The sequence below is a fragment of the Thunnus thynnus genome, chromosome 1, assembly GCF_963924715.1.
Source record: "Thunnus thynnus chromosome 1, fThuThy2.1, whole genome shotgun sequence".
NCBI lineage: Eukaryota > Metazoa > Chordata > Actinopteri > Scombriformes > Scombridae > Thunnus > Thunnus thynnus.
Window position 1 is genome coordinate 21,560,699 of NC_089517.1, and position 27,986 is coordinate 21,588,684.

At 39.1% G+C, this 27,986-nt stretch overlaps 2 protein-coding genes across 4 annotated transcripts; one reads left to right on the plus strand and one right to left on the minus strand.

Annotated features, from left to right (window-relative positions):
- Positions 1-700: 700 nt before the first annotated feature.
- On the minus strand, positions 701-7,620 carry LOC137183589 (fibulin-7-like). Its single transcript, XM_067590753.1, has 8 exons — positions 7,276-7,620; positions 4,648-4,807; positions 4,382-4,552; positions 3,649-3,774; positions 2,663-2,848; positions 2,428-2,565; positions 2,028-2,163; positions 701-1,802 (listed from the first exon to the last, which is right to left on the minus strand). The coding sequence occupies exons 1-8, from the start codon at positions 7,342-7,344 to the stop codon at positions 1,439-1,441; spliced, it is 1,350 nt and encodes a 449-aa protein (XP_067446854.1). The 5' UTR covers positions 7,345-7,620; the 3' UTR covers positions 701-1,438.
- LOC137183575 (C-type lectin domain family 18 member A-like) lies at positions 1,641-27,659 on the plus strand. 3 transcript variants are annotated; one of them, XM_067590742.1, is made up of 12 exons: positions 1,641-1,726; positions 12,380-12,471; positions 21,301-21,534; positions 21,614-21,711; positions 22,388-22,509; positions 23,037-23,144; positions 23,292-23,384; positions 24,178-24,284; positions 24,418-24,547; positions 24,725-24,821; positions 25,457-25,548; positions 27,489-27,659. In XM_067590742.1, exons 2-12 carry the CDS (start codon positions 12,448-12,450, stop codon positions 27,524-27,526), a joined length of 1,143 nt encoding a protein of 380 aa, XP_067446843.1. In that variant the 5' UTR covers positions 1,641-1,726; positions 12,380-12,447; the 3' UTR covers positions 27,527-27,659. The 3 variants fall into 3 exon arrangements, 2 of the variants coding, with proteins under 2 accessions (XP_067446843.1, XP_067446832.1); XR_010928506.1 differs by lacking the exon at positions 1,641-1,726 and adding an exon at positions 10,942-11,413 and having other exon boundaries at positions 24,725-24,769; XM_067590731.1 differs by lacking the exon at positions 1,641-1,726 and adding an exon at positions 10,945-11,413.
- The last annotated feature ends 327 nt before the right edge of the window (positions 27,660-27,986 follow it).

Genomic DNA, 27,986 nt, shown 5'->3' on the forward strand with positions numbered 1-27,986 from the left:
CTAGCTAGCGTGAATCGTCTTTTATTCAGGCTTCTCTATTCAGCCATCACTCTCTGGCTGCCTCCCTATCTGTATACATCTTTTTTCTTCACTCAGCGTGCAATCTCATTTCGGGATCCCATAGCTACAACTCCCCCGCCCCTTCAGTGGTGTCATCGGTGAGCCACAGTATGGAGCCCCGTCTGTAACTGAAGACATCCTGTTTGTCTCCAGTGAACCTACACATTGCCTCACTATCCGCATATGCACATGTGTGTGGTGGTCTTGAGGGTTTTCTTGTTCAGAAAGTTGTGCAACACCAAGGAGTAGATAGAAAGCTGGTGCAGCACATTTCATCTCTTCAATCAAATATATACACCTCCTCATGAAAAGCTAAGCACCAAATAGTCACGCATATTTCCGGCTTAATGAATGTGAAAGGTACATTTTGCTGTGCTTACTTGTTTTGTGAATTTAAAAGTTAAAGTTATTCATGCACTGTAAGAACAGAGTGGCTCTTTGAGCAGCCTGTCTTTGGCTGTCTGTCTGCTGAACAGCACTGCTCTGTACTGCGAGAACTCAAGTGTTTCCCAAACAGCCACTGCTCACATATATTGCTGCTCATGTATCTGACTGCTCTTACAGTATATTTCAGAGGGTGGACAGAACAAATCTGAACCTTCAAACTGTACCAAACATTCTTTCAAATAAAAGGCCAAAGTTTTTATGGTTTAAATGATGTTTTAATGATTGTTTAAGAAGCAAGAATATCATAGTTGCACCAGAATATAGATAAAACATGATATTAAAGAGGAATACAAAATTTTCACACATCATGATTACATGTATAGTACACATAACATAAATGTCCGCTGATGGCAGGACTTGTCATTTAAAAAAATAGCACTTGCTTTGAGGGTGGACTGTCTACATCTTTTCTGGTTCAGCTTACTTCAAGTATCCTTCAATCAACTGCTAGTTTACAGTCTGCTACATCATGTAATGTAATCATGTCATGTAATTACATGATGTTAATTGTTATTCCTCCTGCACTCATTTCTATCTTTCTGCAATAAATATGTTTTGGTTAATCCATACAAAACTCCTGTTAAGTCACCCAAAAATACATCACTCAATTTGCATTTCTATACCAATACCTCTGAAGAACCCATATTCTATAACATTTCTTGCATACAGCTGTTTAAAACAGTGGTGTTGTTCCACCATCACCTGAGAGTCAATATGCTGGTTTATGCTTACTTTAATACACTTTTGACATCTGGCTGCAGCAGCTCCTTTAGTAAAAGTACAGGTGACTTTAAATATGATCACCATGTTACATCAGATTATCACACATCAATGACCAAGTGTAGAGTCCTTAGCTAAATCCATACCAGCCGTTTGTTTGACCCTTGTGCTCTTTGGCCCTAAGTGTGTTCCCTCTCATTCTTCTTTTTTTTTAAAACTCATATGGGGAAACAAACATGGTGACTTTGGTGATGTACCTCCCCAGCTGGACTCGTTTCTCCAGCTCGCTCATCTCCACTTCAGCCTCAAGAGTGGCAGGGCCCTGCACGGGGCTCACCAACATCAGCTGACCTGTCAGACGGTCTGAACGCTGGACTGTGAAGTGGCGCCGAGCTTGCCTTCCCCCCAGCAGGGAGAAGCGAAGCGTGTCACCCATGGGACGCAACGCTGAAACCCGGAACATGACGCGGGGAGCTGACAGGTTGGATACAACAGCCAGGTAATGGTAGGAAAAGGAGTTTGGGGTCTGAGGACATGCCTTGTTGTCCACAGGGCAGGGGTTACGTTCACAGCGCCTGAAAAAAAGAATAACAAGTGAAAGCTGAGGAAGATAGCTGAAACAGTCTTAATCCAAGGATCAGTTTCAGGAAACACTAGTGATACTGTCAAAGTTTTAATTTGGTGTAAAATTTGATCCCTGTATCTATTTGTTACTGTACATCTCAAATGAAAAATCACCCATATTTGGACAATGGGGAGTGACATTCAACTTAAAAAAAAAGATTAAGGATAATTCTTACATAGGTGATGTTTTGACATATGTAGCATTAGGGATTTTGGGGCAGTCCACGCGGACACACTGGAAACCACCATATGTGTTAATGCACGTCTGGTCCTTTGTGCAGTTGTTTTGTCTGGTGGCACACTCATCAATGTCTATGACACAAACAGAAACAAAGAGAAACATTGATTTGAACAAAAAAGTTAGTTGGGAAATCACTCATACTGTATGAGAATTTACATCTCAGTTTTATTTGTAGTGAACTGGAAATGAAGGCGCTACTTTTGAAGAAACTTGAGTACAAGTAGAATACCGGCAATTCCACTGCACAGTTTCCAGAAACTATCTTGTGGAATGCTTTATGTAATGTTGGGAACAGATTTTGTAAACTAAAAAATGAATAAAACACAGCAGAACACCTTTGCAGCTGCGCCCATCACGGGTCACATTGTATCCAACAGGACAGGAACAGCGGTATCCTCCAGGGGTGTTAATACAAGCATGTAAACATAGCCTCCCAGCCTGTCCGTTATGGAACAGCTCACATTCATCTATATCTGAAATGCACAACACACACATGCACTTAACATGGTTCCTGTGTGGAACTATAAATTTGTATTTTAGGTTTGGTTACAGGGCAGGTATTAGTCGTACCAGTGCAGATGTTGCTGTCTCTGCCAGAGATGGTGTATCCTGGCTCACAGGTGCAGTGGGTGGTCCCCTGAACCATAGTGCAACGTGATGGACGAACAAAGGGCCCAGTGGTGGCAGCTGGTAAAGTAGCAGCAGCAGCGGTGGCTGGGGAGGTGGCGGCAGAGGTGTTTGTCATGGTGACAAAGACTGAATGAGGAAGACAGAAAAGAGGAGTGGTAAGCAATGGTCGTAACTCGCCTGCTATAATATTTTCAGTGCTGTGACTCTGTATCTGTATCTCTGTATCTTTCCTTGGGGGTCGGGCATGTTCATTCATTCAGTTATTAATTGATGAAATGTGACAGAAAAGTCAAAATCACAATGTAAAAATTCTGATATCAGCTTTGATTTATCCATAAAAATAGCACATGGTGTCATGTTCCTTTTAGTAGAGACAGCTTTGTCTCTACTTTTGCAGGTTTGTCACCATGCACCAACCAGGTGAGTGAGTCTAGTCATGACTGTAACATGATGATTTGTGGGTTGCCAGAAAGGCTAGAAAAAGCCCACGCAGGTGTTCAGTCTGTCTACTCTACATTAGTGTGGAAATATTGTGGAAAAAAACAAAACAAACGTGGCCCCAGAGATTCACAGTAGACCGCTGCCACTCAACCAGCACCGTCTTGGACTTCGGGCTGGAATTCAATAAAACCACTTTGTGGTATGTTCGCTTGTATTGGCAAGCCAAACCACTGGCCAGTGTAATCTCCTTTAGCAGACTAGAGGGATTTGGATACTAGATGGAAAAAAATGTGCTCTGCAGATAAATGTTGTCTTAAATACTTATTTGTTATATGTAGGACCCAAAATTAAAAGGAACCATTTAAAGCAATCCAGTGAGTCTTAAATTTACTTATCTGAATTTGAACAGTAGTAAGATAGTGATGTAAAAAAAAAAGATCTCCATTAGGTGTGTGTGGTCTGAGTATGTAGTGTATTATACCTACATGTTGGCATCGGGCTCTGGCAGGTGGCTCCAGCCCAGCCTTTGGCACAGACACAAGAGAACTGGTTCACTTCATCCACACACGTCCCACCATTCAGGCAGGGGGAGGACGCACACTCATTGATGTCTAAGGGAAAAGGCAGAACGAGGAAATGCTGGAACTGAGGAAATGTTTGAACCTGTCTGTGGTATAAGGACATAGGCAACCCAATATCTTTGCTGCTTAAACTTCAGAGAACATGACATCATGTCATATATGTGGTAAGAGAGTGAATAAGGAAAGAATGGAGCAGATGGGTTAATGTTAGGTGCAGCCAAAGTTTAGGGGATGCCCTGTCTTGATCAAACAGTCTTTGAGCTGCTATCTCAAAGTTAGCAAGCTGTCAGAGGACATTCAGGTCGGAATATCACATGTCATAGCATTCAATAAGCTCCCTGGACATTGACCAAAGTACATAAAAAAAGAAATATGATCACGGGTCAATATATGAAATGTATCTCTACATACATTGGTGACATGAATGATGCACAAAAGAGGAATGGCAATAGAGAGCAGGAGTGGGGGAGGTTACAAAGAGGATGATGACAGGGTTGTACAAGTGATCGGTGGGTTAGATAACAGGATGAGTGATGGCCAGGGTGAGGAAGAGGAGAGAGACCGGAGGGAAGAGGATGATTAGGAAGGAAAGGAGAAAGTGACCATCCAGGAAATAGAACCAAAACTGGTCTTTCACCTCGGCAGGTGGGCTGCTGCCCGCTCCAGGTCAAGCTTTCCTGACAAACCCTGCTCTCTGATCCCACCAGTTCATAGCCGGGGTCACACAGGAAGTGAACCTCATGGCCCATGCTGTGTGATCTGCCGAGTTTCCTCCCATTGATGGGTGCATCCAATTTTGGGCAGGTACCTGTTGGAATTTTAAGGAGTGGTAAAAAAGCAGAATGGAAAATATTTTAACATTTAATATTTCAACAAATCAGTAATTCTGAAGGTTATGCTTACTGTTGATGACTCTTGTAGTCTGCTTTGCTGCACTGCTCTGCAGCAGGTTTATTTTCTTCTTCAGGTTGCGTAAACTCTGCATGTACGAAGCTTCATGGGCTGAGAGAAGCTTCTGGACCTGCTTCAGAGATCCCTGTATTTCCTGTCTACTAGGACAGTCCTGGATAAAAGAGATGGGACAACTAATTTTATTAAGTGTTGATTTAGTATTTCACAACGACTTGTTTGAAGATGACATAATTCACCGGCAATATCACAAAAAATCTATGTTACAGTGTATCAAATACGGAATTTTCATTCATTGCCACTGCCTAATCATAAGTCATTCAATAATATTGAAATAAGGTGATATTTCTTTATTTTATCATAATTTTTGTTAACACTGTGTTCTTCTAAGTCCTAGCAGTATTTACAAGCAAGGTGCAGTTACTATTTGGATCTTATAAGCTACAGAAACACCTTTTGTGCCTTTTTCTTAAAAAGGAATGCTGCTGAATTTATGAATACAGAAAAGCTACTCCTCTGGCTCAGGTAAGCTAAAAAAATATTTGTCAACACAGAAAACTCTCCCAAAGTGAGAACACACAGAACCCACAGAATCATGAGTCTGTGATGTCACTGATGTATTCACTGGACAGCTCATTTTCCTTTTATTTGAACATTTCCATTCATTCATTCAGACTCAAGAACATTTTACAACGAAAGATTACATATACAGTAGTAGCGTGTGAGCCATAATAGTCAATTAATCGATTAGTCGAACAACAGAAAATGACTCATCAACTATTTTGATAATCGATTAATTGTTTTGAGTCATTTTAAAGAAAAAAATATCAAAATTCTCTGGTTCCAGCTTCTCAAATGTGTAGATTTTCTGGTTTCTTTATTCTTCTGTGACAATAAACTAAATATCTTTGTGGACTGGTTGGTTGTGGACTGTCGGTCGGGACAAAGGAGGACATCTGAGCACAAATTTTCACCATTTTCTGACATTTTATAGACCAAACAACTAATTTATTAATCATTAGTTGCAGCCCTACATCCACCTGCATGTTTTTTTTCTGTGTGCATAATCAGCGTTATGCTAGTAAGGAAAAAATCCTGATGGCCATAAATGTTAGAGGTTACTCTACTTAAGTAAATCTACAGCTTAATTACTTTATTGTGCAGGGAGAGCGTTTAATTAAAAGTAGAGTAATATCTCATACTGACCAAAACCTCAAACACAGAGTCAGCTCTGCTGCATGTAAACAAATGAAAGTCTGCTGAAGGAGTGCACTTGAAGGCCTGTGCAGTACAGAGGCGGTGCTGTTAGATGGTGGAGTAAATGCTGCAGGATCAGAGTATGTTTGGCCACTTCATATTTGCATGCAGGACCCTCCTCCTCTCCAAACCAGATACTGTAACTCAGTCATAAACACAGAGAGCGACTCTGAAAGTTACCAGTTTACTATTCTTGTGATGTGGTTTTTGGGTGTGGCCTGGTGAGGAGGTTAAAAATCTTCATTACACAAAGTTATGTAACTTCCATGTGTTATTTTAGGAAAGTGCATGAAATCAGCAAAAGCTGTTTAACTTGCATAATGGATAATCACTTGTTCTTTATTATGTGGTAGATTTAAGGTATGGGGTCAGTCAGTCAGGTATAAAAACGCCCTCAGCATAAACACCTGCATCAACAACGTCCCTTTCTATTGGCTGGAGGGGCGAGGGTGTGGCAGTAACTTGTTTTCCACCCATGTTTTCTCCCTCATTACTCTCCTTCATTCAACAGTGTCATTCTCCTCTGTCCTCTCATGCATGTTTTCAGACAACCAATTAGTGTTTTCATCCAGCAAGAGTTATGTAAGAAGAGTCAATATTTGTTGAAAACACCTTTCTGATTTGGACAGAACTGAGGTTTGGAGAGACTTCAGTCAGGCGAGGGGGTGTCTGCTGTTTATAGTGTAGTTGTCAAAGACCTCTTTCTGCCTGTGCTAAGCGACATTTCCCATGGCTTCATGTTGGGTGCTGGGTCACGTTACTACAGTATGTAGGAGGCATGCAGTGTTGGAGCTTGAAGTTACAGTACAGTTCTATTAAAATGTTACTGACACTTTTAACCAATCTTCGTCTCTTTCTCTCAAACACACATTGCATATAAGACACTCTGAGTAACACAGAAACAAATACATACAGACATGCATGCAAAGGTCTACTGAGAGTCATTCATAGACAGATGCAGTATTTTTTTTGTAATTTTGTAGCTAGACTGCATTGAAGCACAGCACAGATATATTGAATGCATTCATAGATCGGAGCCTTTGGGGCCTTGTTCCTGTAGCTTGCGTGCAAAGTCAGTGTGACTCAAGGTTTGCTTTGTCAAAATTTTGGTGCGTTATGCCAAAGGACATTCACATTAGGACCTGTTGTGTACTTCAGAGGAGAGAGACATTATTCGGTTTTGAGTTTTTTGCCTTTTAAGCCATGCATGATAGTTATTATGTGGCATATTGTAATCAAAGATATAACTGTTTTGTGAACATATTTCAAAGCTTTAAACTGAAATACAATATAAACCAAGGCACCCTACCCTTATCATTCATTCGCTCATTAGACAATAACAAAATGTCCTGTGCGCTCACTCACCTGTCCAAAAGTAGGATGCAGCGAACAGAAACTCAGCAAAGTGATGACAGTTGCAGCTGACGCAAACATGTTTCCACAAACCTCAATCCAATGTGCAGCCGGCAATCAAATGTGCGAAGTGAGAAGCAGTGTGAACTTGGAGTGGGCAGCCCACAGAGTGAGCAAAGACTCCAGGTGAGTGAAAGACCACACTTGGCAGTGGAAAAGCTGCTGCAGCAAACTGCTGCGGAATGTAGGGTTTACTCTTCAGGAGCCAATCAGAGAAAGAGACGTTAAGAAAAATGTGACCACATTATTATCCCTGTACTTCAACTTCCTCCCTGAAAGCAGCTTAGTTTATATGTTGTTTATAAAGAGGCGTGTCCTGGATCTGAAGGGCACACACAAATAATACTTTGACCACGCTGTGTGCTTTGCAAAATGCAAACAAAAGGGTATCAGCAGCAAAATTTGGAACACAGGATTATATTATCTGTTATCACAAGCTTTTAATGTTTTCTGATGCTGTTGGTTTGTTTACAGCAGCAAGCCAACATTATGAAAGATGATAATATACCTCTTCCCATTTATTTCTATTCTTAAAAATATTTTTACACTCAAAGCCACTCAACTGACCAACATCTGCCAACTCAATCTGAAAGTCAGTATGGTGCATTGGCTGCCAGTGATGAATATAATGCTCATTGCAAATGACAGAGAGAAACTACAGAGAAGCTATACCCTCTACAGGAATATATATAGTGTGCATGTATATGCATTTCAGTACTGTACCTGTATATTAGACTGTACAAAACCACACAAATTACTACCAGGTTGCAAACAAATGATCATCCCTGCATGTCTACATTATGACAGTGTGTGGAATACAGCATGGTGGGTGGAGATGGCAGGTAGAGGGTGTTTAATTTCCCTTTATATACATTAGGCAGATAAAAATGGCAACTTATAGATGTTCCTTAAAGATTCCTTAATTTTTTATGGTATCTGATACCATCACTAAATCACAAAATATCCCCCCAACGCAGCAAGGGAGCTGAATTTAAATGTTAATAGCAGTAGTGTATATACAGCATAAGATACCAAGTTGTTTTTATATCATATGTCGGGTGGAATATAGTGAAACATAGCTGCGTCTTTGTGTGGGCAAAGACACTTTCCTGAATCTGCTCTTGAGAATATTGAAGTGTGACATGTTGAGACAGAATCTGATCATTTAAATCAAATGGTAGTGATTTGTCTCAGTATGTTTTTGCAACTGAACCATGCTGCTGCACAGAAAAATCTCTACTGTTCAGATGGACTTCTGTCTTCCGTGTGTGCAGCCAACACCTCTGCAGTTAAAATAGTGATGAGGAGGTTCAGACTCTTGAATACTGCTTTGAGCTGAAGCAGGAAGGAGCTTACAGTATTTTCTTTGGAGGCTGGATTTACCTGAGAAATCATCTTAGTGGGTGGCCATGTCTGTCTGAGCCCAGAACAGACTGTGTGCACAGCTGTCATTTGGCTCAACCAGAGGTCAGGCAGTCCCTTCTGATGCAGCAAAATCAAAGAGATAAGAAATAACTGGACAGCCTGGGGACTGAATCCTCAGTGCAAAACACATTCAACCCACAGAAGAATGAGTCTGAGGCTATTGTGATGACTGCAGACACTGAATCATCTCACAATGTGCAGATTTATGATTCATGCTTCCCACTGTGGGACCATTGAAAAACACGGTCACCATGTCTAAACAGAAGCAGCACCATCCTGTACCTTTCCAGACATATCTAGTACTTTTGTACCACTTTAGTTTTTTCTATGTCATGTTTATCTACATTTTAATACCTGCAAACACAATTTACTCAAAAATTAAATTGACCTCCTGTACCTCAGGCCGTCCTTAGCTCCGGTATGAAGCGCCATCTCTTGATTCATCTGAATGATGATCCTCATTCCCTCAAAACAAACTTTCCCCCATTTAACAATGATGAACACGCATGATCAACCATGCGTCAGAGTAAACCTTTCTCTCTGTCGCCAAGATCGGGAAGTGACGACAGATATGATTAAGCCATATGCTTTTGTCCCCAGTGACTGTCTGGCACCTGTTGTCAGTGGCGGAAAGTAGGCAAACTAAGTATTTTTGTGTAAATTTACTTAAGTACTGTCCTTAGGTCCAGTTTCCATTATACTTATAATAACCATATATAATATAATATAATAATAATAATAATAATAATAATAATAATAACAAGAGGATATTCTGCATAATGGATATTGTTGCTTTGATACTTCAGTACATTTACTAATGTACTTTAAGTCAAGTGAAATTTTGAATGCAGGCCTTTTACTTGTATTGGAGCGTTCTTACATTGTGGTATTTCTACTTTTATTTAAGTAAAAGTATTAATACTTCTTTCATTACTCCCTGCTACCATTAAGGCCATATGATATATTTTATAATATTTTTATCTTTGTCTTAACTATGTTTACTGAGATATTAAAATAGTGTGTAAACTATTTTTCTCTTGATGATTGCTCAAAAGCCTCATAAACCGCAGTTGACTGAATAAAATATATGAAAAAAGAAAATCCAGGTATTCAGAGAGAGTTATGAAAAGCATACTAGTTTTTATTTCATTTAATTGCATATTCTGGTGGTATCACAACCTAAAACATTCATTCGTATACTCTTAAAAGGTCTGAATGTTTTAGATTATTCTGCATGTGGATGATGTGAACCTGCAGACAGTAAGTGTCTCTTTCTAAAATTATATTTTAAAACTATATACAGTATGTGAAAAAAGGGGTATGGTTATTGAAATTGAAAATAAATGATCCCCCTCTTTAAGGCACTAGACTAACTTTGGGGCAGGCACTTGCAACAGCAAATACATCTTTTAGTGTGGCCCTGCTTTCCAAAAAGAATGATTACAGCAACATTAATATAACAGGATATTAAAAAGTTAAAGACACACTAACCACAGTAGGTAGGGTGAATTAGAGTAATGTGGGACAATTTCTGAAATTGGCACTTCAGCAATATATTTTGATATGAAGCCAATACATTTTACCTGCACCCAATACTATTTTGAAATTCCCAAGGCGTTTTCTAATCATATCAGAAAAGTGATTGCAAATTTTACACTACGAGAAGAAATGGAAAATATAAAAGTGTTCCTTGTGCTAAAATGTCCAAGTTTATGTGCATTTCCTAATGTGGGGCAGTTCAGGCTGAAATCTGGGGCACTCACTGGGAGGCTGAAAGGTCTAAATCACCTTAACTTCTCTGGCCAGTAACACCACATTTGGTCATTTCAGTAATTACAATGTTTTTGCTGTTACAGATAGTATAGTAATGTATGATATTATGCAGCCTGCCTCAAATAAGTTAAATTAAGCATTACAAGACTAATCCCCTGAATAACAATTGGTATTGCACATTTAATGTACTTAAACACATTTTTACCAATTTAATAACATACATGACTGTCCAAAATTTCAAACCACATCTTTCAAAGAGGGCCAATTGACTGAAATAAAAAATATGAAACATGTTTTCACCACATTATAGCATATTTTGAGGCATTAATATATCATGAACAGTCTGATAATAACAATTAGCTACATTGCTTCATTTATGACAAATTTATATCCTTAATATTAAAATAGTGAAAATCCTTTGTGACTTCTTTGACTGAACTTCACAGTAAGTACTTCCTGTTGGAAGATTGCTCTGCCCCAAGCTATGACACCACATGTGTGAAGTATTTTGAATTCAGTTACTCTCCAGGTTTAATTTGACAGCAGTCCTATTCATTAGCATATGGTAGAAGAAGAGAAAGATGCATTTGAGCTTAAGTGTCCTACATTGGCTACACTAATTCACTCCATAGCGATGTTTTGATGATGACAGATATGTGCTGTGCGCAGATGAAAGCTGGTGAGGAGAAAAGAGGGAAAAGAGGGAGGAGAAGAGCAGGAGGCAGAATATCCGTAATCGAGTGGTCACTGGTGTTGGAGACACTTGCGGAGTTCATCATGGGGTCTGTAAGAGCCCCACGCCGATTGGATCTGTTTGTCGTTTTGACTTTTCTGTCCTCGTTTATCAACGCGAACCGGATTAACACGGACGCACCGGACCTCAAATCCACCGGTAAACACACTTTGAACTGTGCACGAGTCAGGTGTCCACGAGAGTTGTAGCCTTATGATGATGATGAACTCGCTTCATCAGTTTACCCAGTTTTTAAACTGTGAAATTTAATTTTGATGGTTTTGTATATTACAGTAATTGTGGTTAATCGAACATGTTTAAAGTAAGTAAACATAAAGGAATGCATTTCTGAGCGTATATTGGAAGTTTTTATCCATATGTTGGCAATCGGGTGACAATCCTTTAAGCTGTAGACTCACTGTTTTTTCACTGTTCATAGTTCTGTCTAAATCCATCTGGCAAAAGACCAACAGCTCAACTTTTCCGTCACTGGCTGCTGTACTGCAGACGTTTGGCATCAGCTTAACAAATTACCATTTTGATGGTGTTTTGCCAGCATTAACCCATCACTGGGGAGCTGAATTCCTATAGGGTTGGACTTTTCAGTGAAATGTGCTGATATGTAGCAAGTAACTTCAAGGAGTAGAACAACAATGAATTTGATGCTTAATGGACTAAAGACAAGTCCAAAATATCAGGAATGAATGAATATGTAACCTAAGTCACACTAATTAGTTCAGGCCCAGTTTAATGCAGTATAGGATTTATTTTGTGTGTCTCAAAGACAAAATGTAAGTAAAACATTCAGTAATATAACTTCAAAGCATCCTGAGTTTATATATTGGTGTATGTGATGTGTTATAGAACAACACATGGTTAGGCATTTTTGTTCTGGGATGCTTGTTCACTCAAAAACAAGAATATTGTTTCATGTTTGGATTGAAACTTTGTGCTGAACTTTCGTCACCCAATTACTTCTGAGTTGAATTGTGAGTGAAACTGTATCAGCTCATACTCCAGCCATCTCTGACAGACACTCAAACTGCCCGCCTAACAGATTTGCATTTCGTTGCCATAGCAATGGCAGTAGAGGTATAGTAAATGAGCTTTTCTGTTTTCTTCTAGGGCTTGGGGTGAAGGAGCACTTGCAGATTGTTGCCCAACACAATAGACTGCGCAGCCGGGTCAAACCAATGGCAGCTAACATGCAAAAAATGGTTTGTGGCATCTATTGTCTGTTTTATTCTTTCTGTCTGTGTGAATGGTATGAATGCTGACATCTAAATGTGTGTTTAAGACAGTCTAACATTAGGCTATCTGTTTGTTAACACTCTTGTTAAGAACTGTAGATGGTGCACTGTCCACACTGCTGGTGCTTTACTGTCTCTGGAGAAAACGTTTGTCTCTTATAAAGACTTACTGTTTTTTTACTTTAGTGGAAGATATTTGGCCACATGTTGCAAAAAATATGTTTTTGAATTCAAACTAACTTTTAGCTGCCAATACAAGGCCCAGAGAAAAATGATGATGGTGATGGTGACAATCATAATAATAGCCAGGTAACAACATAGTCACAGGCAAAACACAATGGTTTTACTGCAGTCTGTGTAACTGCACTTCATAATCCTTAAAATGTTGATGGTCCACAGTTGTGGATCATCTACAACCAGGAAGCACACTTGAGGAGATAAATTTAATTTGACCCTGTGCAAATTTTTGTGCCATTTTTTTTTTTTTTTTTTTACAAAAAATAATTATTTATCATTCAAAACTATATCAAGAAGAAGCAGTATCTGTCTTCTTGCTAATACATCTGCTGTAATTGTATACACTACTTTGTGGCTTTTCTTTTTCAAAACTGAAATAATGAAACAAAGCATGGATAACAAAGGTTTTCAGTTAAGCTGTCTTCTTCTCGTCTCAGCAGTGTGAAATAGTAGCGTTAGTGCAGCGCTGTGCACCATTCGTTCTGCTCTTCTGCCGGCAGAGGGATGATAGTGTGGACAGTTTGAGTCAAGTCAAAATCAATTAAGCATGCTTAGAGTATTGAAATGATGGCAAGTAATTAAATTTATTTTTAAAACCAGAATAAGAATTAAACTTAATAACATATTTAATTTATTAGTCTGTTAATACTTTTGCATTAATACATATAATTAACATACTGTTCAAAAAGTGTCCATTATAAATATGACAGAGTGCATGTTTTGCAGGGTCATGGTAAGGTGCTGCTGAATGTGCAGCAATTCCTAATATTAATTTTTGACTCAGGTTTTTTTCTAATCCCACTCTCTGTACAACATCTGAGCTAATTTCCCTCCCTATCTTATTTCATCTATTGCTTCGCCTTACAGTACTTACTTGCACAACTGTCTCGCCTGCTTGCGATTATGACCAGGAGGTAACGATGGATTATGAAACTCCCAATGCACTATACGTATATCCTGCGGGCCTAATATGAGATTTGTGCCAGGGCAAACTGTCACTTTGTCATAGATTACATCCTCAAAGCCACCCATACAGACTGAGCCCCTTTCTTCGACTGCTCCTCAGCCTCGGAGAACTGTTCTCAACTGATAAGGCCGTAATGAGAAAAAGAGGATGTGGATAATCATTCTGCATTCACAACTGCGGTATTACAGGTAATTTCCCTGTGAAAACCCTCAGAGGAGGCTTTGCCGAGCTGAAGAGGCATATTAAAGAGCTTTACTGATAAACGTTAAAAGGCTCAAGGCTTCGGCTGTGTTTGTGAATATCTGAATAAGGGTTTTTTTTTCCCCTCACTCAAGCATTGTGGTGAGATTGTGTTGAAATGATTATAATATAGCCCTTTAGGCTTTGCTTTCAGAATGAGATAAAATACCAAAATTTTAGGAATAAATGATGCTCCTCCCTTTCTTACCCAATGCCCCGTCTGTTAGTTTTCCTTGAGCTCTTGAGGCTAAGGAGTATTATGAGGTCATACCATCACTCGCAGAGGCAGAAATTAAAGTTCAGTATTTACTTTTGATATGTAAATCATGGCCTCTGTTTGGGAGATTTTATCTCATTAATCTCTTCCCTGCTTCCCAAAGCTCCAACGCTTGATTTCATTGTGGTTTGCGCGAGAAAAAGCTGATTTGCAGAGCTTCAGGACAAAATACGCTGCTTCATTAATTTACCTAATTCAATATAACAGTATAGCTAGTTGGTGATGGCGCTACAAAGAAGGCAAAACAGAATATAAACACATCTTTCTTGAGATTAGTGAGACATTCAAATCACACAGTTGATCCAACATGACATGCTTTAAAATGAAATGTCTTGGATGAAATATTGCCCGGTGACCTTATACCCCTCTGGTGGCATCAAAGTGAGAGCCGATGACTTTGGGTGCCTGACATCAGAGAGCAGAGTGAACAATGAACTCTAGGGGGCTCAGCCTTTCTCCACCTCACACACATCAGTGTCATATACCTCTGACATCTATCGTCCTTAATCTGTCAAACCACACACAAAAAGTTGTTGGACAGACCTTACTTTCTAATAGATTGTTTTGATGTTCCACCTTTTAATAGATAGTACAGACTGGGCAGTGACAGGGAAGATAGGAATAGAAATACCAACAGGACACCTGACACCCTTTTTTAATAATAAAAGAAAGTCAGTTGAACTAAGAAAATTATTATGCACAGTAAAATTGTTCTTCTTGGAACTAAGACCTCTGCTGTTATGCAGAAACTATGAAAAACATGTCAGTGAGCTACACTGCTGCACTCGGTGACATGTTCCTTCACCCTCAAAGAATTTGGTTATGGTAGTTTGTTTAGAAATGGCTCCAAAGAGTAATAACAGCAATCATGTTTTAAGTCTTTGGAGAGTAGTTCGGTGCAAGGCAGACCTTTGTGCATGTACAGGAACACAGTTCCATCTACAGAACTTTGCTAGCTTGTGCTACATATCACAACCTCTTGACTTTGTACTACTACTACTACGTTGGACAACAATAGAGGTCTACGGCACAGAGGAATACCATATATCAGACTTTGGAAACACAGACAATACTTGTAAATAGGATGAGTTCATTGTTGGTTTGGCTCTACACATGAGATTTGTTAACAATAGAAAAATATAGAAAATTGTAATCCAAGTCCTTTAAAGATTTGGTAATGTAAAAACAATATTTATTCATTCATTGTCACTCCTTTCCTGTTTAATTCCATTCTTTGATTATTTTTTTCTTCAATGCTTGAATCTGAAACCCCCTTGTTGTTGTTGTCCTTCCCAGCAGTGAGAGTTTACTGAAGGGACGTTCATACCTTCACGTGATTGTGGAAAGCTTGTGTTTGCCACTGCAAACCTTGGAAAACGTGCCACTCAGTGAAGTGTTTATACCTCTGCACCACACAGTGAGTGTCAGTCTGCGTTTGTTGGCCCTGCTGTGGACTGGCAGCTTGCCCAAAGAGTCTCCCTGTCTGTTGCCCACTATACTCTATGATTGGCTTTGACCCCTGAAAAAGGATTAAGTGGGCAAAGAAAATCACTCATGCACTATTAGGAGTGACCTTCATGCCAAAGAGTTTTTCTTTCATCCAGTCTTAATCAGTATCTACAAAGTACAATATGACCTTTATATAAGACTTAAGGTGCAGCTCCAAGTCTAACAGACCCCAATACTGTTTTTAACAATTAAATGAGATGATGATACATTTCCTGTTGGTAATTATTGATGTTATTACTAATTAACTGTTCTGTTTTAACTATTAAATATGCATTCAAATATTAAACATAATCAGAATGCCTTCATATACATGAATTTGCAAAAGAATAAGTAATATGTTTGCTGGAAAAGTGATGGAAAAGTTTTATGTGCTTCTGAGTGACCTGAAGCAACTGACAGATGACCTGGCTGTGACAAGGCCATCTGTCAACTTTAAATATTAATGGTCAAATCTGACAAAACTGTACATGACAATATATTCTGAGATAAACTGATAGAAAGAAAATGAATAGTGGAGGCCGACAACGGGTGTGGAGGTTGTAGACATGTGTTACAGTCTCTCCCTAGGAATGTAATTTTTACATATATTTTCTGTCTCTGTTTTCATTAATAACCGATACAATGTATTTTAGTAGTTTCACTTTTGAAAACAACCTTGTTTTTTGCCCTCTATTGTCATAAATGTCATCTTCTTGAACTAAATTGGAGGCCTCCAAGGCAGGCTGCACCCAGCCTCGGCAGTCACCTGAACCTGATCCCCACAGGATGCTAATGCGGCTATATTATGTAGCATTAAGCAGATGATGGATGACATACAAGCAGAAATAGCCGATGATTTCAACTCAGTAATCTCAGAGACAGTTAGAAGAGAGATTATGGGCCCAATTTTAACCACACAAGTGCAAAAGTTGGAAAAGAGGCTAATGAGCCCTGCTAACCCATAAAAAAGGAGAATATTGCATTATAACTAACCAGTCTGATGTGTGTAGAGGTGTGTATGGTTATACTGTTGCAGACAGGTGACATCGAGTGATTTAGTGAACGTAAACACAGTGAACATCCATGTGTTATGGCACTTCGCTCTGGGAGAGGCTGCGGATTTATCAACATATCTGTCCTGCAGCCTTCAGATGCAGCAGGGATCTAATGAACTGAAGGAGAAGCTTATCATACAGTATAAAGCAGCAGATAAAACAGCAGATACTGTAAGAATCACCCACATTCATTTATAGATCAATGCAGAATGATTTAGACTATTGACTTTCTTGCTTCAACAACATTAAATGTTATTTTCGGTGCCAATTTTTGGTTGGAGAGTGTTTTATTGAAATAAATTATTTATATTTTAAGCATTAATCTGTTTTTTCTGTACGTCTGAAGGAAGCATTTAGTTTGATCTTGTTGATAAAATCACCAAAGTATTAGCAGATTGATGTTGTGCCACAATTAGATGTGGTTCTGAGACGTCTGTTTTTGGCACAACGTCTAGGACCAAATTTTAGCCAAAATACATCTGTCTGTCCATTGCTTCGTTTGAATGAACCTTCCACCTATCTGCACCTCTCCTTCCACTTGTGCACCATGCACTCTGTGCTGGTCACTAAATACCACACAGATGCGCAAAGCGAGTTTCAAGGTCAGGAAAATACCAGACAGTCAGAGTGCTGCTTGCACTGGTCGTTTGCCTCCAATGGCCCAATGACTGGTCTGGAGCCATTTGAACATGAACAGTTTTCATGTTTGGAGACTATTAAAGAGCCTGAGGAGTCAGCTACTGACCACAACAACCAGGTAGCAGATCTCCGAGCCACAGTTAGCACACTTAAACGCTGCAGTCAATTCCCTTTCCAAGAAGTGTGAGGACCTGGAGGGGCATACAAGATGGAACGACATTCACTTGAGGGGTCTGTCCAAGGGATTGGAGGGTCCTTGCCCCATAGATTTTACAGTCCAGCTACTGCAAGACCTACTTTGTGCACCAAGCTGAGAAATGGAGAAACACCTTGCCCAATGGTCATCAGAGTAAACCTATTTCAGGTCAGACACTACATCTTACATTGGGCCAGAGAAGCTTCCCTTCTGTCATACAAGGCAGGAGGATCTCCATTTTTTCAGATTTTACCCCGGCAGTGGCCAAGAAGCACGCTACATTCGCTAAAGTGAAGAAGGAGCTGCATTTGTGTTAACATCAAGTTTGGGCTTCGTTATCCCACGGTGCTTCACATCACTTTGCTGTGGACAAACCCACAAATTTAACCAGCCAGAGTTTGTGATGGATTTAACTTTGTTACCTTTGTCTCTCAGCAAATAGACTTCTTTTTGAGTGTTAATAAAACCCCAGGTATTGAAGGCATTTCTTAGAGGCGAAATAATATCACATGCTGCACATCAGAATAAATGACGAAGGAAGAAGCTTGATAACTTGACTCACTCAATTGGACTTGGCTTACTCGAAATGTCAAACTCCAGGAGTATGAAGAACGTATTGCCCTACAGACTGAATATGATGTCATTATGTTGCAATATACCGCTGAGCTTTTGCTTCGTCCAAGATCCAAATTTCATGAACAGGGAGATAGAGCTAGCAAGCTGCTGGCACATCGTCTACGTCAGACCTGTTCTTCTCATCTAATCTCAAAGCTCAAAACCAACTCAGACATAAAAGCTGATCCCCCTGGAAATCAATAAGGCGTTGAAGGAATTTTATACTTCACTTTATTCATCTGAACAACACTCAACCCTTACTGACTTTAATAGTTTCTTTGATGTAATCAATCTTCCCACGCTTGAACAGAGGACAGCTGAGGAATTAGAAAAAACAATATCAGCTAAAGAGCTCGAAATAGCTGTGTCTTCATTACAAAGTGGGAAATATCCTGGGCTATCACTCAGAGTTTTACAGGACATTTTGACACAAATTTGCTCCCCCTCTTATTTAGATGATTAGTGAATCTTTTAACTCAGTCTGCGTCCCGCAGACACTAACCCAAGCTCCATTTCTTTAATTCTTAACTAAGGCAAAGACCCCTTTTCATGCACATCATACCACCCAGTTAGTCTTTTAAATGCTGACTTTAAATTATTATCTAAATTATTGGCACAGCGGTTGGAATCAGTCCTCCCTTCTATCATTTCCCCAAACCAGACTGGGTTCATTTGAAATAGGCACTCTTTTTTCAACCTTAGGTGCGTGTTTAATGTGATTTATAATCCTTCTCCTTCTGCCCTTCCAGAAACCTTGATACTGTAAGACACCGAGAAGGCATTTAATAGAGTGGAGTGGGATTACCTTTTTTTGCTCTTAAAAAAAAATTTGGTTTTGGGGGGGAATTTTATTTCATGGATTAAATTGCTTTATTCTTCTCCTCAAGCCTTAGTCAGAGTTAATAATACAAATTCAGAGTATTTTAATTTGTATCGATCCATTAGGCAGGGCTGCCCCCTAGTCCCTTGTTATTTAATATTGCCGTCAAGCCCCTCTCAATTGCACTTAGGACCAACCCCAACATCTCTGGCGTACATAGGAATGGAGTGGAAATAAAAGGCCTCCTTGTACGCAGATGATTTACTCTCATTTCTTTCCAACCTCTCTCTGTCTATCCCCACTGCTCTAGAAATACTTAAAACCTTTGGTGAAATTTCTGGGTACAAATTGAACCTCAGTAAGAGTGAACTATTTGTTGTTAATAAGGTAGCCCAAGATTACCCATTGTCTGATTTACCATTCAAACTTGTTGCAGTGCGTTTGCCCATCTGTGAGTCAGTGTTTTTCTGGAGAACTTTTGTAAGGACAATCTTGCACCTTTCCTGTCACAAACTTGTAATGATTTTACTTGTTGGTCTTTGCTTAAGCCATCGGTAGCTGCAAAGGTTAATTCCATCAAAATAAATGTCCCGCCCTGCTTCTCCTACCTCTTTCAATGTATCCTGCTCTTCCTCCCTCAAACCTTTTTCTGAAAATTGGACAGTGTTGGAGTATTACTTTTAGAATTTATTTGTAACCAGAAAACTCCACGGCTGTGCAAGCAGTACTTACAGAGACCTAAGTCACTAGGGGGACAAACTTACTGTTTTACTATTGGGCCGCTAATATTAGATCTTTGAATTACTGGCTACAATATGAGAGCTTTGATATTCCTCTACCTTGCTAATCATCAAGGCCCTTAAGATCTGGTTTTAGTTTAGGCGTTACTTTGGTTTACATTTATTCTCTATTAATGCCCCCTTTCTAATCATGTATTTTCCCCTTCCTTAGTTGATGGTGCATTTTTTGTGTGGTCCAATGCAGGTGTTTAATCCTTTAAAGATTAATAAATTAACTATGTTTTTGCGTCCTTTCACAGCTGTTGGACCATTTTTGATTGATTTGATTTAGTTATTATGGGAGACAGATTTGGGAGAGGAAATGTCGTGTGAGGTTTGGTGGAGATTCTGTGAAGAGTGCACAGTTTCTGTATTTGTGTGAAGCATGGTTTAAACAATGTAAAGTGGTGCACTTACTTTACCAAGGCTCGCCTATCTAAAATTTACAAAGATGTCTCCAGATGTCATCAGGCCCCTGCCAACCTTATACATATGCTCTGACTCTGTCCATCCTTGTTTAACTTCTGGACAATGATTTTTAATACTTTGTCTGAAATACCGGGCAGAAAGCTGGACCCTAAGCCTTTCAGTGCTCTCTTTGGGGTGTCAGCCTCTTTACCCTCTTTCTCTTTATCTCAAAAGAATGTAATCATCTTCACCACTTTGCTGGCTATGAGACTGATCCTAATGAAGTGGAAATATCCTGAACCCCTGTCTCATACACATTGGATTCGGGACGTGCTATACTTTCTTAAGTTGGAGAAAATACGTCTCTCCAAGGAAGGTCCAGTGAATTTGACAAGGTCTGGAGCACCAAGCACATCAAGAGTAGTTTTGAAAACTTCCAAGTTTTCAGATATTCCAACCTAATAAATTAATTGTAGAGGGGTAAGGTGTGGCAATGTCAGTTTTTTTGTTCCTTTTTTCCCTTTTTGTTTTATTATTGTTTTAATGAGCAGAGGTACAACCTTAATGTGCTGTTGAACATCCTCATTATTATGTGTTTTCATTGTTTTCCAGTATACTTGTTTCCCTGCTAGTATGTGCGTGTGTGTTATTGTTCCGGGTCAAGCAGGTTTGGCGCCCACTTCTTTATTAAAATACATGTCTTTGTTCCATGATGGAACAAAGGCAATTGTATCTGTCTTTGATACAAATGTTGTATAATCCTGCACAAAAAAAGGTTTAAAAAAAAGAAAGAAAATGAATAGTGGTTTGTTTGACCCAAATCCTGAAAACGGTAGGGGAATAAATTAAAGTCTTTCTGTATTTAAACAATTAAAGGAAAAACATGGAAAGAGAAACATCTTCTGAAGCGTACATGTATAATAAAGCAATCTAACTGTTAGCTTCTGCTGCAGTCTGGTTAACAGTAGATCTTCTCTGTGTGCATGTGAGGTAATGCTAGTGAAGGCTTAAGTAGGCCTATGTATGACAAAAATGTGGTAATATTATTGAATTACATAACTGTCTTTTTCTGTAGGAGTGGAATGAGAAGTTGGCCTTACTTGCGAAGGAGAGAGCAGCGTCCTGCCACACAGACCCCTCCCCTCAACACTCCTCATCTTTCACTCATATTGGCTGGAATACACATTTCTCTCCATATGGTGTCACCTCATTTTCTGACATCACTGACATTTGGTTTGAGGAGGAAAAAGATTTCCTCTTCTTCAATGGACAATGTAGAGAGAATGCCACTTGTCAGCACTACACACAGGTATCTCCCAATCAGATGTTTCGTGTTTTTCTTTTAAAAATGCAGATGTAGTGTGTCTAATGCTTCTGTTGTTGCGCAGCTGGTGTGGGCCACTTCAAGTCACGTGGGCTGTGCCAGCCATCTGTGTCTGAGAGAAGGAGACCCCTGGGAGATGTTTGTCTGTGCTTATTACCCCGGGTAACAGTTACATACTTTTTCCCCCAAAATGAGAATATTGTATTGAACTGGAAACAGCACAGTTCAAAAACAGGAAATTAGTTTTTAACAAAATAGATACAGACAATGCAGATAAATCACATGAATCTGCACTGAAGCTTTCAAATCACTTTGCTAAAAAATATCAATACTTAAATGTAGAGCTGCAACAGGTAATCAATTAATTGATTAGCTGATCGACAGAAAATTAATCGTCAACATTTTTATAATCAAATAATCATTTTAGTCATTTTTTAAAGCAAATTACCTGGTTTCAGCTTCTCAAGTATGAATATTTCATGATTTTCTCCATCATTTATTATAGTAAAATGATCAGCTTTGGGTTTTGGATTGTTGGTCAGACAAAAAAAGACATTTAAAGATGTCACCTTTGACTCTGAAATTATAATGGAAATTATTCACTATTTTCGGACATTATATAGACAAAGCAATTAATCGATTAATCAGCAAAATAATTAATCGATAATGAAAATAATTGTTAGTTGCAGCCTTACATAAACAAAACGTTAGGATATCTGTGTTTAATGTGTTTGTACAAATGTATTAGATGATTGTATCCACTGTATCATCACACTAGAGAAACTGGGTCTGTATAAACGTGTGTTCTGCACTATATTGTATATTTGTGTTACTGCAGGGGCAACTGGGAGGTGAATGGTCAGCTGGTGATACCCTATAAGACAGGGTTGTACTGCTCTCTCTGCACCTCGTCCATGTCTGGCTGCTTTAGACTGTGGGACCATGTGGGTGGATTGTGTGGTAAGACAATATTTTACACCCCAAAGCTGCCAGAACAAATTGCTACAGAAGCAAATTGAGCTGTCACTGGACATCCAGAATATCTCTCTGAGGGAGCACTCAGTGAGATATTCACAGTAAAAATTAAGAGGTTTCATGAAAGAATTTCTTTGGTATTAAACATAAGTCATTGAAATGAAAATGCATGTCATAGTCATAGTACTTTTGAAAGATAAAGCTTGAGTTTTCAATTTTACACCAACTACTATGGTAAGTATAGGTTATCCAATATGCTCTTCAAGGGCATTTCTGCATATTGCTGTGGTTGGCAAGCAGTTGAATCTGCATAATCCAATCTGCACGTTTTCCACCATACTTTATATGCAGAGTTTTTCATTAATTTGAAATGAAAATATTTTCAGTGTAATCTGCTCATATCATTCAACTACTGTAGCATCACAGTAGTCACAGCTGTGATATGTGTGTGTGTGTGTGTGTGTGTGTGTGATTATGTTTATGTTTTTTGTGTACATGGATGCTTTTATTAGAGATTCCAAGGAACCCATGCCGCATGAGCTGCGGTCAGCACGGCCATCTTAACATCTCATCCTGCAAGTGCGAGTGTGATCAGGGGTTTACTGGACGCTTCTGCCAGGGTACGAGTCAACATCATGTGTATTAACATCGTATAAAAGGGTGTCAAGCCCCATTAATATTGGTCTGTTGCGTATTTCTAGTTTGATATTCAAACTAAAGAGGCAGATTTCACGGTACTATTAAAAATGTAAATGTCTTTTTTCCAGTGCGATGCAGTGTGCAATGTGTGCACGGTCGTTTCAAAGAAGAAGAATGCTCTTGCTTGTGCGATATTGGCTATGGTGGTGCTGAGTGTGGAGGTGAGTGTGGTGTGTTTTCAGTATATATGCTTCTTTATGTTTCCAAAAATGGAAAAAAGTGTCAAGTTGGTTTAGTTGGTAAGTACCCACTTATTATACTTAGGTTCATATATAGTTGTTAATTTACAAAAAATCTTGATAAATTAGATTCTTAACCATTCTTTAATTGAACAACAATTTCGCTTCAATAACACTTTTCCAACTACAGCAGAATTTTTTTTCAAGAATTTCCTAAAAGTAGCTGCCGTGTAACTGTTCATTATCAGGACATTTCTTTGAAACAGTTATGTAATTTGGTAGTATATGGGAAATGCTCTCATGCCTAATTCATACTTTTTTTTTTTCAAATTAACAATTTTGTATGAGTGTAAATATTATAGATGGGTACTTAACACATTTTTCCATTTTTTGTCTTATAATTTGTACCACACTGTACCACCCTTTCTGGAAAATGTCTTAAAACCTTTTCATACCTGCAAATTACTCCGAAACCTTCCAGGAAATTAGTGTAAAATTAAGGGATGCAAAGTCTGGTGAAATGGTGAAAATACAGTGAAAATGCCAGCATACTGACTTGTTGAAGGTGTCAAAGATATTTTATCATGAGTGGTTTATGATATTTACAGTAAACATCAAGTAGAAGTGGCACAATTTTAAATCTGTGCTGTGGCTTCTGGCTCAGTAAGAAATAAATTTAGTTTTCTGTTGTAATGGTTCAAAAAAATGTACAATATATTGAAATATGTTCATTGAACTTGATCCATGATGGATGGTCAATGTTGTGTCCTAACAGAGAAAGTGCAGTTTCCCTTTCACCGCTGTGATGTCATGATAGATGGAGACTGCTTCACAGTGTCTCCACAAGCTGACACCTACTATGGAGCCAAGAGACACTGTCAGGTGAGAGGCAGGTGTGTGTTGCCCACTGAGAGGGTGAGACAAGCTTTTTACAGCCATAGTACATCATATAAAACATCATATAAAGACTTTCATTCTACTTTCAGTGTGGCCTTTTCTTTGTTTAAACCAACAGGACCAAGGAGGTATTCTAGCTCAGATCCACAATCAGAAGGTTCAGGACATCCTGGCATTTTATCTCAGTCGCCTGGAGACCAGCAATGAGGTCACCAACGCTGACTTTGAGACACGAAACTTCTGGATAGGTACAATGTTTCATCTTAGTCATCCAAATAAATGTTGAAATATCAGAATGTGTTCTAACACCCGGCAGCACTACCAGATTAGGTGGCAGACTCTGCTGTCGTACCGACCAAATGTACCACCAGGTGCAGGTGGTGGAGATGCTGCACCGATATAACAGCAATGTTTTTGCTTCACAGGTTTGACATATAAGCCTCTGAAAGACTCATTTCGATGGGACACAGGTGAGATCTCAAGATTCAGCAGCTTTGCCTTTGGGCAACCTGACAACCATGGGTAAGAGCTACATTTACTAACAGAAATAAGCCACTGCAGAGTACATCAGAAACAGAGAGGGCCTATTTCAGTAGAGATTACCTGAAAGGTAGAAGATTAATTTCTCTGTGAGAGCTTAAAGCTTTTTTAATCTGCAGATTTATCTGTCTATAAATCTACAATAATTTGAATTACAAGCTTTTAAATCCAGCTTTTAAATAGTCTTTAAAATGATATCAACCACTTGTTGAAGCTGAAGTTTTCTTAAAGAAATTTATTGTTATATATGGAGTAACCACATAATGATAGTGATGACTGACCTGCAACCTGCACCCTGACCACTAGAGGTCTCTCTCTTTTGCTCTGTGTCCTCTTTCCTTTTTCTCTGTGCTGTCTATCTATCTATCTATCTATCTATCACAGCTCACTGAGGTCAAATCTAACTAAATCTGTTTAGTCTATCTTGTCTTCTTGGCAAAAATATGCGTTTGTCGTCTTTGAATCACTATTAAATTTACCGTGTCCTGTGCTGGTCGTATTACCACTTGGACAAAAATTCACACAAACAAAACCTTAAAAATTGGCAACTTTAGTCAGAGTAAGAATAGAAATCTAACTGAATGTAAGTCACCGACTCCTTCTCTTTCTCTCTCTAGCTTTGGAAACTGTGTAGAGCTGCAGGCATCAAGTGCCTTTAACTGGAACGATCAGCGCTGCAAAACACGGAATCGATACATCTGCCAGCATGGTAAGGTTTCTTCCGGGTAAGGTCAATGAAAGTGTTGGTGGATGAAGGCAAAGTTGTCTTTCATATGGCTGACCACCTAATGTGATCCGGCAGAACAGGATGCAGCTCATGTTTGTCTCATGACAAATTTGTCAAGAGAGGAAAGTAGCTGACCTCCATGTCCGAGCCTGGTGGTAATGGTTGTTACTTGCCTTTTTTCATGTTTTTTATCCAGCATCAAGCATCAACCTTTTCCTGCTTAAATGTAGTCCCAGTTCTGGATGGTGTCTGAACCGTAGGCTGGTGTACTCTTTTTTTTGACCAATGATGAGGAAATCTCACATCTTGGAGCTCAAACTGCTGCTTCAACAAACAAGACAATGAGAGAGTCAAACAATTATACTGTATAAAAGTATGTATTAAAGAAGATGTTAGAAAAAGATGCTGCACCTTATTGAAAGCTTTAATGACCACAAGTGGGCAGAAAGACAAACAATCTCACAAAAACACAACCTTTATATACCAGTGAGTTGTCTGGATTTTATGGCTAACCTGTTAGCAAAACAATTGCCTGATTACACAGCCAGCACACACAGAGAAACATAAGCAGCATCCTACTGGAGAAAGGAAGTCTAATATTCATTCAGCGCCGCTCTGGTTTAATCCACCAACCCTGGAGAAGAACATGCATGAATATATGAATATGTCCTTACTGGAAATGTCTGCTCACAGTTCTAGTTTTTGATGAGAACGAGTCACACTTTACGCAGAGTGACTTGATTTTACGTTAGAATAAAAAATATCACTTACAATATTTTGTATTTGTTTGGCTGGTAGAATTGTTGTTTTCTCTTTTTTTAGATACATTATTGGCTGCTTGTTTGAATAACTGCTGTACTCAAGCTCCACTGTGTCCGGACAATTGACATGACCTATTTCATAGCCCCCTTGTCACCGATAACCACCATGAGGTGAAGGGTAAAACATTAATCCAGTATGTCCATTAATGACGTGCATACAATACTGAAATCTCCTCGTGATCCTGCCTACACATTTAAACATGGCACTCTGTCTAAATCAATGGCACTCAGAGCTCGCCATCAAGAGCCTTTGAGCGATCGATACATGTCAGCTCCACAAAGGCCCACAGTGTTTAGACACACACATACCACTTACATTGATCGTAAGGAATGGGATGGTGGCAGATGTTTAGTTTTGCTCAGTTAAGTGTGTCTTTGCAAGTGGCTGGTAGGTAATCTGGTATTGATCACTCTTAGCTGAATGTGTGATCTGCTCTGAATGGGGGTAGTGTTGCTAGGATGACTTTTGTAGAACCTGCTTTTTGAAGACCTCTTAATGTCTCCCTCTTTGCAGTTTGTGTAAAACAGGACTCATTAATAATCATAATTAAGATAGGGTTTGAGGACTGGATCATGTCAAAGGTAGTTTGTATAGAGGTCAGTAATACAGTTAAACTTATGGTGAATATTGTTCCATATTCTTTAAATAAAAGACTAAATTTCACTGAAGCAACAAAGTGTTGAAATGCATAAATTCAGCTGATTAAAAGCACGCAGAGCCCTCCGCCCCATCAGAGTAATTTTCAGCCTTCATTGCTGTGTTGTGTTAATTGGTAATAAAATGATAAGGGGATTTCACACAGCCTGAGGCAGACACTAAACTATGCTTCTCCAGAGTACTGTCCGTGCATTCATGTGTATGTTTGTGTTTGATCATGGACTGTTTTCCGTCATGTTGTACATCATTAACAATTTCTTCATAGTCATGTTTGAATAAAACTGAAGGATTACTTGGGGGTTTATGACACAAATCACACTTCTTTGTTTTTATATTCAACATGTTGAGTATGACATGTATTTATGTGTGTGTGTGTGTGTGTGTGTGTGTGTGTGTGTGTGTGTGTGTGTGTGTGTGTATGTGTGTGCATGCGTATTTCACAGCTGCAGAGCACATTGCCCGCTGGGAAGCTGGCAGGTGACAGACTTGGATATTTCAAAGGGCTGAAACCTGGTGTGCTGTATATGTTACATGTTCGTTGGAAATACCTTCAGTTAATGATGGCTTTTGCTCCTACATTTGTATGTTCTTATGTATACTGTACATGTTTCAATGTTTAATGTAAATGTTTTATCATTAAATGATTATATGTTACTCACAAATAGTTACATTCTTTGGTTGAGGAAGTACGGAGAGCTGTTTTGTTTTTTTGCATAAATCCTGTGAGTGAGCAGCTTGAATTTGACTGAGAAGAATGCCCTTCACTGCAATACATCCATGCTCCTTTCTCTTATATCTCCGCCATCCTCCCCCCTCCTGTTACCTTGAAATCGATTTGGTCTGCTATCATTAGAGATGTTTCAGTTCTCTTAATGCTGCTCGGAGGAGTGAAGAGTGAGGAAAAACAAGGCTTCTGAAAATCTGTTATGATAGCAGGCTGC